Here is a 16,540-nt window from a genome sequence, read left to right on the forward strand (position 1 = left end):
TCCTGTGGTATACGCAGCAGATATCCCAATGCAACCTTGGTAAGAAACAAACAAATCAATCTTTCAGTTGTGAGTGCGTTATAAAGCGGACAGTCAGCTTCAAAGCAAGAAAGTGTCCTTGTTGTGGGTAGTGACGTTTTCCTCTGGCCAGTAGTTAAGACTAGAGGTAATTATTCCTGAATTTTAGGGACCAATTAGTTAAATCAAGACCAGGTGTGAATAAGATGCCTATCAGATTAAAAACTGAATTTCTAGTTTTCGAAAATAAGAACTAAAAGTATTTTCCCCTCATAAATATGATGTTAGTAACCATTTTAAGTTAAACTTTCCTACACATATAAAAACGAAATACTGTAAGCGTGATAAATTCTCAACTTATAAGATTTGACTGTTGAATTCTAAATTTCAAACTTATGTTGGCTTAATTTAAATACTTTACGATAGCCATCATGTTCAAAAGGTCCTTTATATGTTCCTGTAGTCAAACAGTTCTTCTAGAAAAAAAAGTATGATACTATAAAGGATTCTAGTGAAAAAATTAGGAGGTAACACTTGTTTGTGAATAAAATTATAGCATTAATTTATTTGTTTATTATTAAGTGGCCCCTCGATGGTCCACGAAGAAGTATGTAGCCTTAAGACGTTAAAAATCGGATTTCAGTATCAGTGGTGGGCTGAGCACCTATAAGCCATCGTGTAGTTTTGTGCTTAACGATAATCAGAACTTTAATATTAGCACAAAGCCACACTCAACAGGCTATAAGTATTCAGCGAATTTTTATTATTAGCGTTATAAGCTCTCAGATTTACAACTAATTCACCAGGGGCAGCAACACTAATGGTACGTAGTTTTCGAGCACGTGCTTGTTTATAAATATATCTTTGTGAGGTGATTGAATGACAACTCAAATAACACTAAACCTTTACATCTGAAGTGTTTCTACTTAAACTGTTTATTTCTTTATATTTGAGTGTTCTAATGGATAACAGAAAACCTTTGTTTTGACCACTAACATCATACAAGTCTGGGAAAACTCTGTGACACTTAAACGAATTTTGAACTAGAATATTGTTCTAACAAGTAGCGAAAAGGTGTTCTGTCTTCAATGGTAGTCTATTAACAATAGTCTGCGTGCGTATGTATGTCCATATATACTTTGGAAACCGCTAGATCCGTTGTCAACAAATATGGTACATGATCTCAGGTGACCACACGAAGTGACTTATCCTGGTCAACGTTCGGATCTGACTCCTAGTTCTTCCTAGAGTTTTGAACATTAATAAAATATCAATTGGAAGGAAATTTCATCAAAGTTAATTGTTACACGTATCAAATTTTTACCATTCTGATCAAAGTTAATTGTTACACGTATCAAATGTTTACCATTCTGATCAAAGTTAATTGTTACACGTATCAAATGTTTACCATTATGACCAAAGTTAATTGTTACACGTATCAAATGTTTACCATTCTGATCAAAGTTAATTGTTACACATCAAATGTTTACCATTCTGATCAAAGTTAATTGTTACACGTATCAAATGTTTACCATTTTGACCAAAGTTAATTGTTACACGTATCAAATGTTTACCATTATGACCAAAGTTAATTGTTACACGTATCAAATGTTTACCATTATGACCAAAGTTAATTGTTACACGTATCAAATGTTTACCATTCTGATCAAAGTTAATTGTTACACGTATCAAATGTTTACCATTATGACCAAAGTTAATTGTTACACGTATCAAATGTTTACCATTATGACCAAAGTTAATTGTTACACATCAAATGTTTGGTCTCTTTTGGTTTACTTAGTTTACCAACGTTAATGTGTAACTAAGACCTATAGAATTTCACATCTGTAGTTGATCGCCGCTTACGATCCTTTTCTTTCTTGTATTCATTCGTTATGCTCTATTGTGAAACATATTAGCCACTTTAACTCACTGTACATCCTACTAGTTGTAAATAATTTTAAACCTTTTTCAATGTTAACAGAGAAAATTTAAATTTTATTTAAAATGTTACATAGCATAAATTTACATTAAGAATAGAAGTATTCACTGGCTGTTATCAGTTAGATTTCTTTTACCGTTTACATACAATATTCGATTAAATTTAAAACCGAGCTAAACGAATTCCAATTTCTTTCCTGGACTGATCTAAGTCTTCTTATGTACATTCATCTAAATGTGTACAATTTTAGAAACAAACATTAAGGATATATATATATAAGGTAGCTAATGCATATTATATTACGTAACACTATATGGAAAGGTTTTATTAATTCTATAAACGTTCTTCTGAAGTTTATACGCTTTAAGAATGGTGTAGATATGCACCTTTATTTGTTGGAACTTGCATTATGCACAACATACTGGTATATTTGTTGTACGTTCCAGAGCTAAGCCTCGATTAACAAAGATCGCCGCCATGTTTTAGCAACTTATAAAAACTTTTACCACCCTGACGTCATATGAGGGCATTCTTTTTTTTTTCACTCTGGGAGAGTTTTACATTATTTGTTGACAGGTTAAAAAACGAGTTGAGAGCTTCAACTTCTGAAAACAGCATTATTAACTATCTTCAAATAGTATAACACAATAACACATAAAAGTCATATTTATCGATATCTCGACTGAAAGTAGCGTCAATTTAATGGCAAAGTATGGGGTAGAGGCTACAGTAAAAACAGCGATCTAAAGGTCCAAGATTCGAGACCAGATGCTACTTAACATTAAGTTGTGAAAATGATATAAAAAATTACCTTCAGTTCCAACATTCTGTAAAAGGAATTCAACATTCTCTATGTGGCATTGGGTGTTGTCGATCTTCCCTTCACCCTAGGTGTATAACACTCGATTTCTAGGCAATGTCCTAGTGGTTGTGGTGTTCTGTTCGCAATCCTTAGTAGAGGGACCGAATTCCTTCGAAATATATGCTTGCCCTTTCAGTCATAAAAGCGTTATTATGTAGTTGTTAATCCCACTTAGTTGTTACAAAGTTGGCCATAGGTGGGCTTCACAAGCCCACCCCTTCTAGTCTATCACTTTAAAATTTGGAACGGCTAGCACAGATAACCCTCGAGTAGCTCTGCGCCAAATCCAACAAAACAAACAAAAAACAATCAACCAACTTCAAAAGTTACACTTTCTCTTAAACCCACTGTTCGAAATACATTATATAGATATATAACACTGTATTTTCTCTTCAAATCATAATTATAAATACATTATATAGATATATAACACTGTGTTTTCTCTTCAAATCACCATTCTAAATACAAACTATAGAATTATAACACGGTGGTTTCTCTTCAATCCACCGTACTAAATACAATCTAGAGATGTATAACACTGTGTTTTCTCTTTAAGTCGCCGTCCTAAATACTATATATACATATATAACACTATTTTCTCTTCAATCCGTAGTGTTATAGATTTAAAAGGATCATGTCAGTTTACTTTGTGATAAATGCAGACTCAATATAAATTTATCTATTATTTTTAAAAATCATTCAGACCATTTAACATTTTGAAATATTTATAAAAAAGATTACATAATTAAAAAAAAATACTAAAAGTTCCTGGAAATCGAAATGTAACATAAAATGTAACATTTAATAGAAACATTAAAATCTTGAACATGAAATCAAATGAACACAAAGTCTGCAACATTCCATCTGTTTAAACTCCAAACTTTTACTGTAATTTGTTTTCCAGTTTTGCTGCCAGTATATTTGCTGTTTCAAATTGCAGTAGTTGTAACCTAAGAATAGAAATAAAATATGTTTCTGAAATAGTTATATTGTAAGAACTGAATTTGAAAAGAAGCATAAGGTAAACAAAATTAAAATATGTAGTTAAATTATAAATGTTAATTTGTCCTGAATAGTAGGTAACTCTTTACATACCAAATATCATATAAGTAATGAGAACCTAATAAGTATTTACTTTAGACTAAACAACATTTAGAATTCAACTTTTAACGTTTTTTTAATTTCCACGATTTTTATGAACTTATAATTATTTATTTTACAGCCGGTAAAGAGAGACTCTGGGGCTTCTGTGCCTCAGAAAAACGTCTCCAGTTCAGTTTTGAGTGACAATCTTCAATACAGTAATTTACCTCCTCAACTTTATGGGACGCTAAAGAAAGACAAAAAACCCTTCACATACACTCCTGGAGGGATGGATTTGTCAGAGATTAAGTCAACTCGAATGGCCAAGAGGATTATGGCCAATCGGAAAAATCCTGGCGTTTCTCCTAGGCCTAAAGCTGAGTTAGGATCTTCTAGTCCCTTGGCTAAAAGTGAGACACCAGTAGCTATAAGACAGCCTGTGTTACCAGTTATAATAAACCAACAGCCAGTTTTAACACCACTGTCAAACCCATCGTACCCCGCAAACCCACAGTCACAAAAGCTCCCGAAACAAGCTCACAATGCCCCGAATCTGGGCTTTATACCAATCACTTTGGATGCTAATATATCACAAACAGAAGACGCTATCCGCCAGCTAGAAGGGTAAGAAAATGACATTTGATTGTTTATAATCCTCTCTCTTTTCTGTTTACATTAATCATGGCACATGAACCAAGTAAATATTACCGATAAATGTTTGCGAAAGTTGATATTTGTGTCTTAATTTTATAATTTGTTCTGTAATTTAAGAGAAACGGTAGTAAACACAATTGGTAACCTTTCAGAATAATTTGGATTCAGTGATTCTGATAAGTGTAGGAAATTGATTTTAATTTTTTTTTAAATTTCAGATTAAATTTGGCCAATAATGAGCAAGATCCACGCCATTATGATCCCCCAGAACAGTATCCCAGGTCTTTACCTCGTAACCATGGTGTTCATTACGACTCAGGCTCCCAGAATCCCGGGAGCTTCAGACAATCCCGTTCCTTTTGGGTTCTGCAGAAACTAACAAGTACTGATGACAGTGATGTCCAGGAGGGTGAGAACATGTGTTAAACACTTGACACGGCTTGCAATGAACTAGCAACATACGGGTCGAGGGCTCAGACCCCGACAATTGTAGGGGCGCTATAAAGTGTCGGTCAATCACACTTTTTGTTTTAAAAAAGTAACCCAAAAGATGGCAGTGGGTGGTGTTGACTTCACTTTACTCAATCACCTTTAAATAAGTGACAGTTAGTGCAAATAGCCCTCAAGTAGCTTAGCGCGAAATAAAACCTTTTGTAAAAACATATATTTTACAAATAACGTGTTAATCTTTATAAATCCACTGTTGCTTACTTTAAATCTAATTCAAGACAGTTACAAGGGTTTTAATCTTAAAATGTTGAACTAGTAATAACTAAAATATTATAAGGAAATTGTAATCTCTTACCAGCCCAACAATGTCAGTGACACATCCGTAAAGCTTTATGTGAGTTTAAGATTGAAACTAAGTTAGTGTAGTTTGAAACACATAGGAGCGAGTAACACCTCCGTGAAGTCTTATATTAATTTAAGTTTGAAACTTAGGTTAGTATAGCATGAATTATATAGGTGTTTTTGGACACTATCTGTCCGAACGAAAGTTTGAAACTCTTCAAATTGTTAATAGATTTTTTTTAACCTTTTGTAAGGGTAGAATGTGTTTTTAAAAGACACTATGTTGGGTTTGACATGATATAAGTATACACTAAACAATCCATTATAAAACATTAAAATTCCTGTCCTGTTTTACAAGCATACTTCTCACAATTCATTTAACCGTAAAGTAAAGTAAGGTTGAAAAAGTATAAAAGAGTGAGTACAGAGACAGATACAAATGGGTACAAGCTACAAGTTGGAGAAAGAATGTCGTAGTGAGTAACATGCACAAAAACCTGAGTTTGACAAAAAAACAATTGATAGTGGTCCTGACCTTGACTAAAAAATTACATAATCCTGACCTTAACTAAAGAATAGTTTGAAGGACTTGACATTAATAAAAGAAAAATTTGATAGACCTGAGTTTAATTAAAGAACAGTTTGATAGTCATACTTTAACTAAAGGAAAGTTTGGTAGTCGTGACTTTAAGAAATGAAAAATTTGATAGTCCTGATATTAACAAAAGAACAAAGTTGATAGTTTTAACTTTAACTAAGAAACTATTTGATAGTCTTGACTTTAACTAAATAACAATTGGAAAGTCTTGACTTTAAATAAAGAACTGTTTGATATACTTGATTTTAAATAAGGAACAATTTGATAGGTTTAACGTTAACAAAAACAATTTGATTGTCCTGACTTTAATTAAAGAATAATTTGATAGTCCTTACGCTAAAAAAGAATTATTTAATAGACATGATATTAATAAAAGAACAATTTAATAGTTCTGACTTTAATTAAATAACAGTTTCATAGACCTCACATTAACTGAAGAACCATTTGATAGTCCTAACGTTAACTTGTAAATAGTTTGATAGTTCTGACTTTAACTAAAGAACAATTTAATAGTCTTGATATTAACTAAAGAACAATTTGATAGTCTTGATATTAACTAAAGAACAATTTGATAGTCATGATGTTAACAAAAGAACAGTTTCATAGGCCTGAATTTAATTATAGAACAGTTTCATAGACCTGACGTTAACAACACAACAATTTGATAGGCCTGACTTTAACTGACTTTAACTGAAGATCAGTTTCATAGATTTGATATTAAAGAAAGTACAATTTAAAAGTCCTGACATTAACAAAAGAACAATTTGATGGTCGTCACTTTAATTAAAAAAAAATCATAGGTCTGACTTTAACTGAAGAACACTTTCTTAGTCATGATGTTAATAAAAGAACAATTTGATAGGCCTGATGCTAATAAAAGAACAATTTGATAGCACTGACATTATAGTCAAAGTTATGTGTTAAGTGTTAGATGAAGACATCCGTCTGTTTGTATAGTCCAAGTTATGTGTTAAGTGATGATGTCCGTCTGTACTTGTTGCCTAAGTTATGTGTTAGGTGATGACATGCGTCACTACTTATAGTTTGTGATATGTGTTAAGCAAGGACATCCGTCTGTACTTATAGTCTAAGTTATGATTTAGGTGAAGACATACATCTTTACTTATAGTCTAAGATATATGTCAGGTGAAGACATACGTCTCTACTTATAGGTTAAATTATGTGTTAGATGAAGACATCCTTCTGTACTTGTAGTTTAAGTTATGTGTTAGGTGAAAACATACTTCTATACTTATAGTCTAAGTTATGATTTAGGTGAAGACATGCATCTCTACTTATAGTCTAAGTTATGATATAGGTGAAGACATGCATCTCTACTTATAGTCTAAGTTATGTGTTAGGTGATGACATCCGTCGTGACTCATAGTCTAAGTTATGTCTTAAGTGATGACATCCGTCTGTACTTGTAGTCTAAGTTAAGTGTACGCATGGTTTAAGTTATGTGTTAGGTGATGAGATCCATCTGTTGTTATTGTCTAATTTATGTGTCAGGTGAATACATCCGTCTCTACTTATGCTCAAAGTTATGTGAAAGATGAAGCGATACGTTTGTACTTATAATCTAAGTTCTGTGTAAGGTGAAGACCTCGGTCTGTACTTATAGCCTAAGTTATGTGTTAGGTGAAGACATTCGTCTGTACTTATAGCCTAATTTATGTGTTAGGTGAAGACATTCGTCTATACTTTTAGTCTAATTTATGTATTAGGTGAAGACATACGTCTCTACTTATAGTCTATGGCCTGTGTGAGGTGATGACATCCGTCTGTGCTTATTGTCTGAGTTATGCATCAGTATTACTTATGTTCGGAGGCTTCTAGGTTTGTGAATTTATCATGAACATACTACAGTTAACGTAGGAACATGTAACACAAGATGAGGAACGGAACCATTTTGATGTAATTTAGGTGTTTGAATGTAGGAATATGTGTGAGGGTGCATACATATGTGTGTGTATGTTTAAGGGCATATATATATGTCTGGGAGGTAGATTTTGTTTGTTTTGAATTTTATATGCAAAAACGGCTCGTTTGGGCTGAGAAAACACTTTACATAGAAGAGCGAACAACCTGACGATGACCGAAGAAGGTCGAAACGTTGTTCGCTCTTCTATGTAAAGTGTTTTCTCAGCCCAAACGAGCCGTTTTTGCATATAAATTTCTCAACAAGTGGGTTTCTCGTCATCACTGATTATTTGTTTTGAATTATTTCGCACAAAGCTACTCGAGGGCTATTTGTGCTAGCTGTCCCTAATTCAGCAGTGTAAGACTAGAGGGAAGGCACCTAGTCATCATCACCCACCGCCAACTCTTGGGCTATTCTTTTACCAACGAATAGTGAGATTGACCGTCACATTTTAACGCCCCACGACTGAAAGGGCGAGCATGTTTGGCGCGACGGGGATGCGAACCTGCGACCCTCAAATTCCGAGTCGCACGCCTTAACACGCTTGGCCATGCCGGGCCCATAGGTATAATGTGTGGTAATATGTGTGTGTATGTGTAAGGGCATATATATATATATGTCTGGGGGATAGATATAATGTGTGGAAATATGTGTGAGGGCATATATATACTCTTCAAAACAAGAAACGCAAAAGGCAAAATTTGAGACACATTGTTAACAAGTTTATTCCGGGTAGTTCTGTATGACATGTGTGAAACTTTGCACATTCACTGCTGAACATCCAAAGTCTGCAAAGGCGAAGTCCACGCTCACTAGTTGAAGTTTAACGTCACTCAACGTCAATAACGAGTATGTCCCCTGTGAGCATCAATAACTGCTTGGCATCTCCTGCCCATGGAAGCGATGAGATGACGAATCACATCCTGTGGAATGGCTGTCCACTCAGCCTGCAAAGCTGCTGCAAGTTGAGGTAGAGTCTGCGGTTGAGGTTGTCGCCGTCGCAGACGTCGGTCCAACTCGTCCCAAAGATGTTCGATGGGGTTTAAATCTGGTGATCTGGAGGGCCAGGGAAGAACGTTGACGTTGTGGTGTCTCAAGAAGACAGTGGTGAGACGGGCTATGTGAAGACGGGCGTTGTCATGTTGAAAAACGTTGTTGACGTTCACCATGATGGGTTGCACATGGGGCCTAAGAATCTCGTCGACGTATCGTTGAGCCGTAAGATTCCCTCGAATGTGCAAAAGGTCTGTTCTGGCATTGTAGGCGATGGCAGCCCACATCATGACGCTGCCACCACCAAGTCTGTCAACATCCTGCACACAGTTTGCTGCAAAACGTTCACCTCGGCGACGGTAAACAAGGGGTTTTTCATCCTGCCTACGAAGCATAAAACGTGATTCATCGCTGAACCAAACATGCCTCCATCGTCGATGATGCCATACCCGATGTGCCCGAGTCCATTGCAGCCGTGCTTGACGATGTTGCTGGGTGAGAATGACGGCTCTGACTGGACATCGAGGTCGGATTCCTGCATCTCGTAGATGGTTGCGTACGGTCTGATCGGAAATCCTACGCAGCCCTGGTATGGTTGAGGCAGTAGACGTTGCAGTGGTGGATCTATCCCGAAGGTGACGTAACCAGATGTAGCGATCTTGTGCGGGCGGGGTCAAACGTGGTCTGCCAGATCGTGGACGGTCACGAGTTGATCCATGTTGTTGGTGACGATTCCATAGCCTTGTGATGGTGCTTGGGTGGACATTCACAGCTCTGGCAACATCTGATCGAGATTCGCCTGCTTCCAAGCGACCAATGGCGTTGTTGCGTTGTGTTTCAGTCAGTCTTGGCGTAACTGTATTGCGTGTCGGTGGCTTAACACTGAGCTATGGAAACCGAGAACCCGTCACTTTTATAGGGATTTTACACATGTTGCACTTGCAGAACATCCAGATCTCTCAAACAAATTTATTGGACACGAATGCGTTTTGGCAAAAAATCCGATGTTTTCCTCCGTTTTCAAAGTGCACAACTTTTATTGTCATTGTGGTCTGACAATCAGTGCCTTAACACGTGTAACATCACATACTCTGAGCTTGTAACGTTATTACATATATTTCTCTTTAAAATAACAAAAACATCCCTTTTGCGTCTCTTGTTTTGAAGAGTATATATGTGTGAGGGTTAGATGTAATATGTGGAAATATATGTATGTGTGGGAATATATGTGTGTGTGTATGTGTGGGAAGGTAGGTATATGTATATATTTATACACTAACCATGTGTGGGGAGGTAGGTATATGTATATATTTATACACTAACCACGAAATTAATTTCTACATCTTTTTTTTTTCCAGAAAACCCCCCTCCGAAAAAACACGAGGAGGACGAAATGAGATTCAGTGGACTGAAGTGGAATAAGATACCGTCTCGAATGTTCCAGAACCTTCAGAGGATGACCGATACTGTTGACCAATGTGAAACAGCGACCTCTAAGAGTCAGTGTTTGTAAATAAAAATAATAACTACAAGAAACAACCGGTTTTAATATAAATGCTAATGGTCTATTTTTAAAATGTTGAATAATCGTCGACAAACAGAAACACTGGAAAGATTCTGTTATTGTCTGTTGTTTGGTTACTTAATAAAATAGTTTCATTTCTTCCAGTGTAACACGACAATCCCGAAAACTTCGAAAACTAGCTATCTCCCTCGATACAAGGGAGAAAGAATACCGTCTATTATTACTTTTAGTCACTGAAGCATTGTTGAAGCGTAACTTACGTATTATTAAAGCTAGTGCTAGTTATACTTTTAGTCACTACGTATTTCTGAAAAAAAAAATGAATTGCGTTGTGAGCCATTATCCAAACGTTTCTTGAATCTTATAAATTGATAGAATATTTGAGTAATTGAAATTCACTTTATATAAATTTTCAGTTCTAAGAAACGAAAACGGTTTTAAAATAAGGATCTTATAATAGATTATTCATATGTAATGGCGTTACTCCGAGACATGTTGAATTTCACTGAAACATATGATCGGAGCAAGCTCTCTTACATTAATTGTCTTTGTTTTTTACAACAAAACTTATGATATTAGTATGTTCTCTGGTTATGATTGAAGGGGATTACGGTAAGGAAAGTGTGATATGTTTGACCGCCACAACTTCATAAGCTGAAATGGACGTAGTTTCTTTCTTGCTTTCTTCAACATGTTTTAGATTCGTTACCAAAGGAGACACGTCTAGACTTGTGAAAGATTAAAATAAATTTTTGAAAGATCTTTATGAAATTGCTGTCCATTTTTTAATTATATTTCATGTTTTATTATGCACAGCACTTTTTGGTACTGTTTAGTTTTATATGTTCAGCAAAATATTCATTCAATTCAATATTCCATAGGATCTCCTCCGCCTCTCGCATTTCAGTCTAATGTTGGGACTGTTAAGTCTCACGCCCATTTAATTCAATTCCAACAGCCTCTAGTCTCTTCTCCTAAGCAGTTTTCTCAACCGGAAGTGTCTGCATCGGAACTTCCAGGAGAACCGGAACCAAGGAAATATATTGGAGGAAATATTCCGTCTCGCTCTTTCCGATTACTCCAGACTCTCACAGGAGAGGATCCAAATACACCTGGTACTGAGATTAACAATATATACAAATCATATTTGCGTAAGAAGTGTATCATGTTGAAGTGTTGTAACATACAAGCGTTGCAAACAAATACAAATGTTTCAGTACTGACCCATATCGTGGTGTTTATTGAGTTATAATATGAGAAATACTTGTGTTTAGCGTTGCTTTAGAGGGATCAAAATGTTGTGTTTTCATATCACAAGTGGTTGTGTTTAGAAAGATTTTATCAAGTCAGTTGTGTTATAATATTAGAACTGCTTGTGTTCAGCGTCATATTAGGTGGATGTTATCGTGTTTATTATGTTATAATCTCAGCAGTGGTTATGTTTAGAATGATTGTATCGTGTTTATTTTGTCATAATCTTAGACGTGCTTGTGATTAGCGTCACTTTAGAAATGCTTTATCATGTTAATTGTGTTATAATATCAGAAGTGCTTGTGCTTAGAATGTGTTGTCAAACCCCATTATTCAGTAGAAAAGAATAATTCTAGGTTGGGGAGGGAATGAGTAGCTGTTTGTAGTCTGTCGGTTCAAAACTGAAACAGAAAATAGGTTTGTTTGTTTGTTTGTTGGTTGGTTTTGAATTTCGAGGACTATCTGTGCTAGCCGTCCTAATTTAGCAGTGTAAGACTAGAGGGAAGGCAGCTAGTCATCACCACCCAGCGCCAACTCTTGGGCTACTTTTTTACCAACAAATAGTGGGATTGACCGTAACATTTTAACGCCCCCATGGCTGAAAAGGCGAGCATGTTTGGCGCGACGGGGATGCGAACCTGCGACCGTCAGATTACGAGTCGCACGCCTTATCACGCTTGGCCGTCGGAAAATAGGTGCTCAGATCTTATTAAAATATAAACAGATAATAGGTGCTCACATTCTATTAAAGCTTTAAACAGATAATAAGTACTCACATCTTATTAAAGATTTACACAGATAATAGGTGCTCACATTTTATTAAAGCTTTAAACGGATAATAGGTGCTCACATCTTATTGAAAATTTAAACAATATCTATATTTAAGTCGCCATAATGCATTTTTGGAAACAAGAAAGGACAAATAAACTGACATACATATAATGGGGATATCATTCATGGCTCCCAGGACAGAAGTGTTGCATGATAAACATTTATAAATCAGGATTTTGGTTGCCTAGGGACGGCCACTTCATCCGGAACATTGAAGCAATATTTAATGTTTCAGTAAGGGATGTACAGAAGAAGACACGTGAAAGTAGTGCTTTTGTTACTGGAAGCAGTTGACGTATAAAGTATAACCACTTCAAAAGTGATGTTAATTAACTCTGGATATTTTGTGAATGTAAGATACAGCAATCCAATACAGATCTTCCCAATGGCCTCGCTGTAAGTACAAACGTGAGTGCTACAAACGTTGGCTTCATTGAATGTGTACACGGGAAATAGAGACATAACTCGTTTGTATGTTTGGTCATTAAATGTGTAGACTGTAAACAGAGACATAACTGGTTTGTATGTTTGGTCATTGAAAGTGTAGACTGTAAACAGAGACATAACTGGTTTGTATGTTTGGTCATTGAATGTGTAGACTGGAAACAGAGACATAACTGGTTTGTATGTTTGGTCATTGAAAATCTAATAATTATGGAACATTTTGGAAAACTCACTCACGATGGTTTATTCTTTTCCTTCACTTAATAACTTTCAGTTCAGACTAATCAAACCGTGTTTAGATTTAATAGATTACTTCAGTAATTCTAGTGAAATATTTATAGGTGCTTATTTACATCAAGTGTCACTATACAAGAAGGGTTGAAAGTGTTTACAGTTTTGTTGTTGTCCTTTTGAGTATCGCTATAGAAGAAGAATATATTCTTTCAAATATATATATATTGTATTAAATATATGTACTGTATTAAACATGTATTTATTATATATATATATATTGTGTCAAATATATCACTATATTAAATATATATACATTGTACTAACTACATGGACTATATTAAATATACGTATAATATTAAATATATGTATATTGTATTAAATATAAGTACTATCTTATATATATATTGTATTAAGTATATGCACTATATTATATAAATTGTGTTATATATGTGTACTATATTCAATACATATATATTGTAAAAATATATTTTGCATATTAAATATCTATATACATTGTATTAAATGTATATACTATATGAAATATGTATATTGCATTAAATATATGTACTATATAAAACATACATATGTTGTATTAAATATAGGTGCTATATTAAATATACATATGTTGTAGTATATTATATAATGTATATATATCATGTGTTGATTATATATTATTGTATTAGGTATATTTACTATATTAAAATATATATATTGTATTAAATGTATGTACTATATAAATATATAGATTGTATTAAATATACTTACTGTATTAAATATATATATTGCATTAAATATAAGTACAATATTAAGTATTTATATATTGTATTAAATATATGTTCTATATTAAATATAGATATATTGAGTAAAATATTTGTGCGATATTCAATATATATATATAGTGTAAAAATATATGAACTACATTACACATAAATACTTTGGGTTAAATATATGTACTACATAAAATATATAAATATTGTATTAAATATATATACCATCTTAAATATACATATGTTGAATTAAATATATGTACTATATTATATATGCATATTGTATTAAATATATATATATATTGTGTAAAATATATGTACTATATTATACATGTATATACTGTGTTAAATATATGTACTATATTATATATGTATATCTACTGTTTTAAATATTTGTACTATATTAAATATATATATATATTGTTAAATACATTTGCTATATTAAATATACAGTTACGACAGAAAGTGTTCGTACCACTGCGTTCCGAGTGATTTTTTGCTTATAACTTAAAAAGCATCACGATTAGGCTGATAGAAGTATAGTATATTATAAATATTATACTAACACACATCTACATAAATTTTTATGTAAATTAAACGACAAATAAACTGTTTATAAACAAATAACCAAAAATAGGAGGAGCAGAAAGTGTTCGTACATTTCAGAACGTGTGAAAAAAAATGATATTCCCGTTAAAATTTTGTTTAGTTTGGTGAATAAACTACATTATACCATTACAGAACTAAACACCTGGCTCATAATTATTTGAATTTAGCTACCAAAAAAATTACTTCTGTAAATTTAGCGCCGTCTCCGTCATTATCTGCTTGGTCATCATGGGGAACAGAAAACAACTGTCCAGTGATTTAAAAAATCTAATTATTGTAAAATACAAGTCTCGTGTGCCTCTTTCTGGTATTGCTACACAACTTTAATGTGTTGAAATCTACTGTTCAAAACATAATTGCCAAGTTTAAGCTGACAGGATCAACTGCTAACCTCCCTCGTTCCGGACACCCAACCAAGAGGAAGGTTCTCAGAAAAGTTAGTAGGAACCCTCGTTTAACACGTAATGACATACAGAAAGTGGTAAGGGAAACTGGGGTTGAAGTAAGCACCTCTACAGTTACGAACATGTTACGCTGTTCTGGGCTCAAAGCAAGCCGTCCTCGTAAAACTCCATATTTAAAGCCTGTTCATATAGAAGCACGATTGAGGTATGCAAGAAAGCATGTAGATAAACCCTTTACCTATTGGAAGAGTATTCTTTGGTCAGACGATACTAAAATTTAGCTTTTTAGCCACAATGATGTTTGCAATATTTTCCGTAAGAAGAGGAAACGAAATCTTCCAAAGAACACTGTCCCTACAGTTAAACACGGAGGTGGCTCGATTATGCTATGGGGTTCCTTCAGCTCTTCTGATGTAGGCAGCCTTCACTGCGTCAGTGGAATCATGAAATAAGAGTACGTTGATATATTAGGCACTTGTATCAAGAATGGTGCTCGGAACTTGCGACTTGGGCGTCGTTGGATCTTTCAGCACGACAGTGACTCTAAGCACACATCGAAATATATGCAATCCTGGTTGCAGAGGAACCATATAAGCGTTCTGGAGTAGCCATTGCAGTCACCCGATCTCAACCCAATTGAAAACGTTTGGCATGAGTTGAAGATCAGGGTTCATCACCGTCATCTAAAAACGTGTAAGAGTTGGAGGCCTTCTGTTAAGAAGAATGGAATAAAATACCAGTCGAGTACTGTCAAACAATCATGGAGGGCTATGAGGAGAGATTGTGCCAAGTAATTCGCCTGAAAGGCTACACAACTGACCATTAAAGTAGACGCACGAACACTTTCTGCCCCTCCTATGTTTGGTTATTTGTTTACAAACAGTTTATTTGTCGTTCAAGTTAGATAAAAATTTATGTAGATATTATTTAGTATAATATTTATAATATACTCTACTTTCATTATCCTAATCGTGATACTTTTTAAGTTATGATGAAAAAAACCACTCGGGACGCAGGGGTACGAACACTTTCTGTCGTAACTGTATATATACTGTGTGAAATATATGAGGGATATTGAATATATGTATATTGTGTTAAATATATGAGAAATATTGAATATATATATACTGTGTTAATATATGTACTATATTGATAATATATACATTGTATTAGACATATGTACCATATTAAATAGGTATATACACTATTAAATATACATATTATATGAAATATGTATGTATTGGGTTAAATATGTGTCCTATATTAAATTCATATATATTGGGTTAAGTATACGTACTATATTATATACAGGTATATTTTCTTAAATATATGTACTGTGTGTGTGTGTTTTTCTTATAGCAAAGCCACATCGGGCTATCTGCTCAGCCCACCGAGGGGAATCGAGCCCCTGATTTTAACGTTGTAAATTCGGAGACATACCGCTGTACTAGCGGGGGGCATATATGTACTATATTCAATATATATATATATACTTGACACAGTATTATATTGTATTAAATATGTGTTGTATATTATATATATACTTGGTGAAATATATGTATTACATTAATTATGTATATATTGTATTATATGCATATGCTATATTAAA

General features: G+C 34.1%; 1 protein-coding gene across 1 annotated transcript in view; it reads left to right on the top strand.

Moving 5' to 3' along the window:
- The window catches only part of LOC143256153 (uncharacterized), a 31,622-nt gene that overhangs the window by 12,056 nt on the left and 3,026 nt on the right, over positions 1-16,540 (top strand). The window contains exons 3-6 of the mRNA XM_076512959.1: positions 4,045-4,529; positions 4,778-4,968; positions 10,225-10,365; positions 11,273-11,506. Coding sequence (XP_076369074.1) covers positions 4,045-4,529; positions 4,778-4,968; positions 10,225-10,365; positions 11,273-11,506 — 1,051 coding nt within the window. The remainder of the gene's footprint in view (positions 1-4,044; positions 4,530-4,777; positions 4,969-10,224; positions 10,366-11,272; positions 11,507-16,540) is intronic.

Source organism: Tachypleus tridentatus, chromosome 7 (genome assembly GCF_004210375.1).
Source record: "Tachypleus tridentatus isolate NWPU-2018 chromosome 7, ASM421037v1, whole genome shotgun sequence".
NCBI classification, from domain to species: Eukaryota; Metazoa; Arthropoda; class Merostomata; order Xiphosura; family Limulidae; genus Tachypleus; species Tachypleus tridentatus.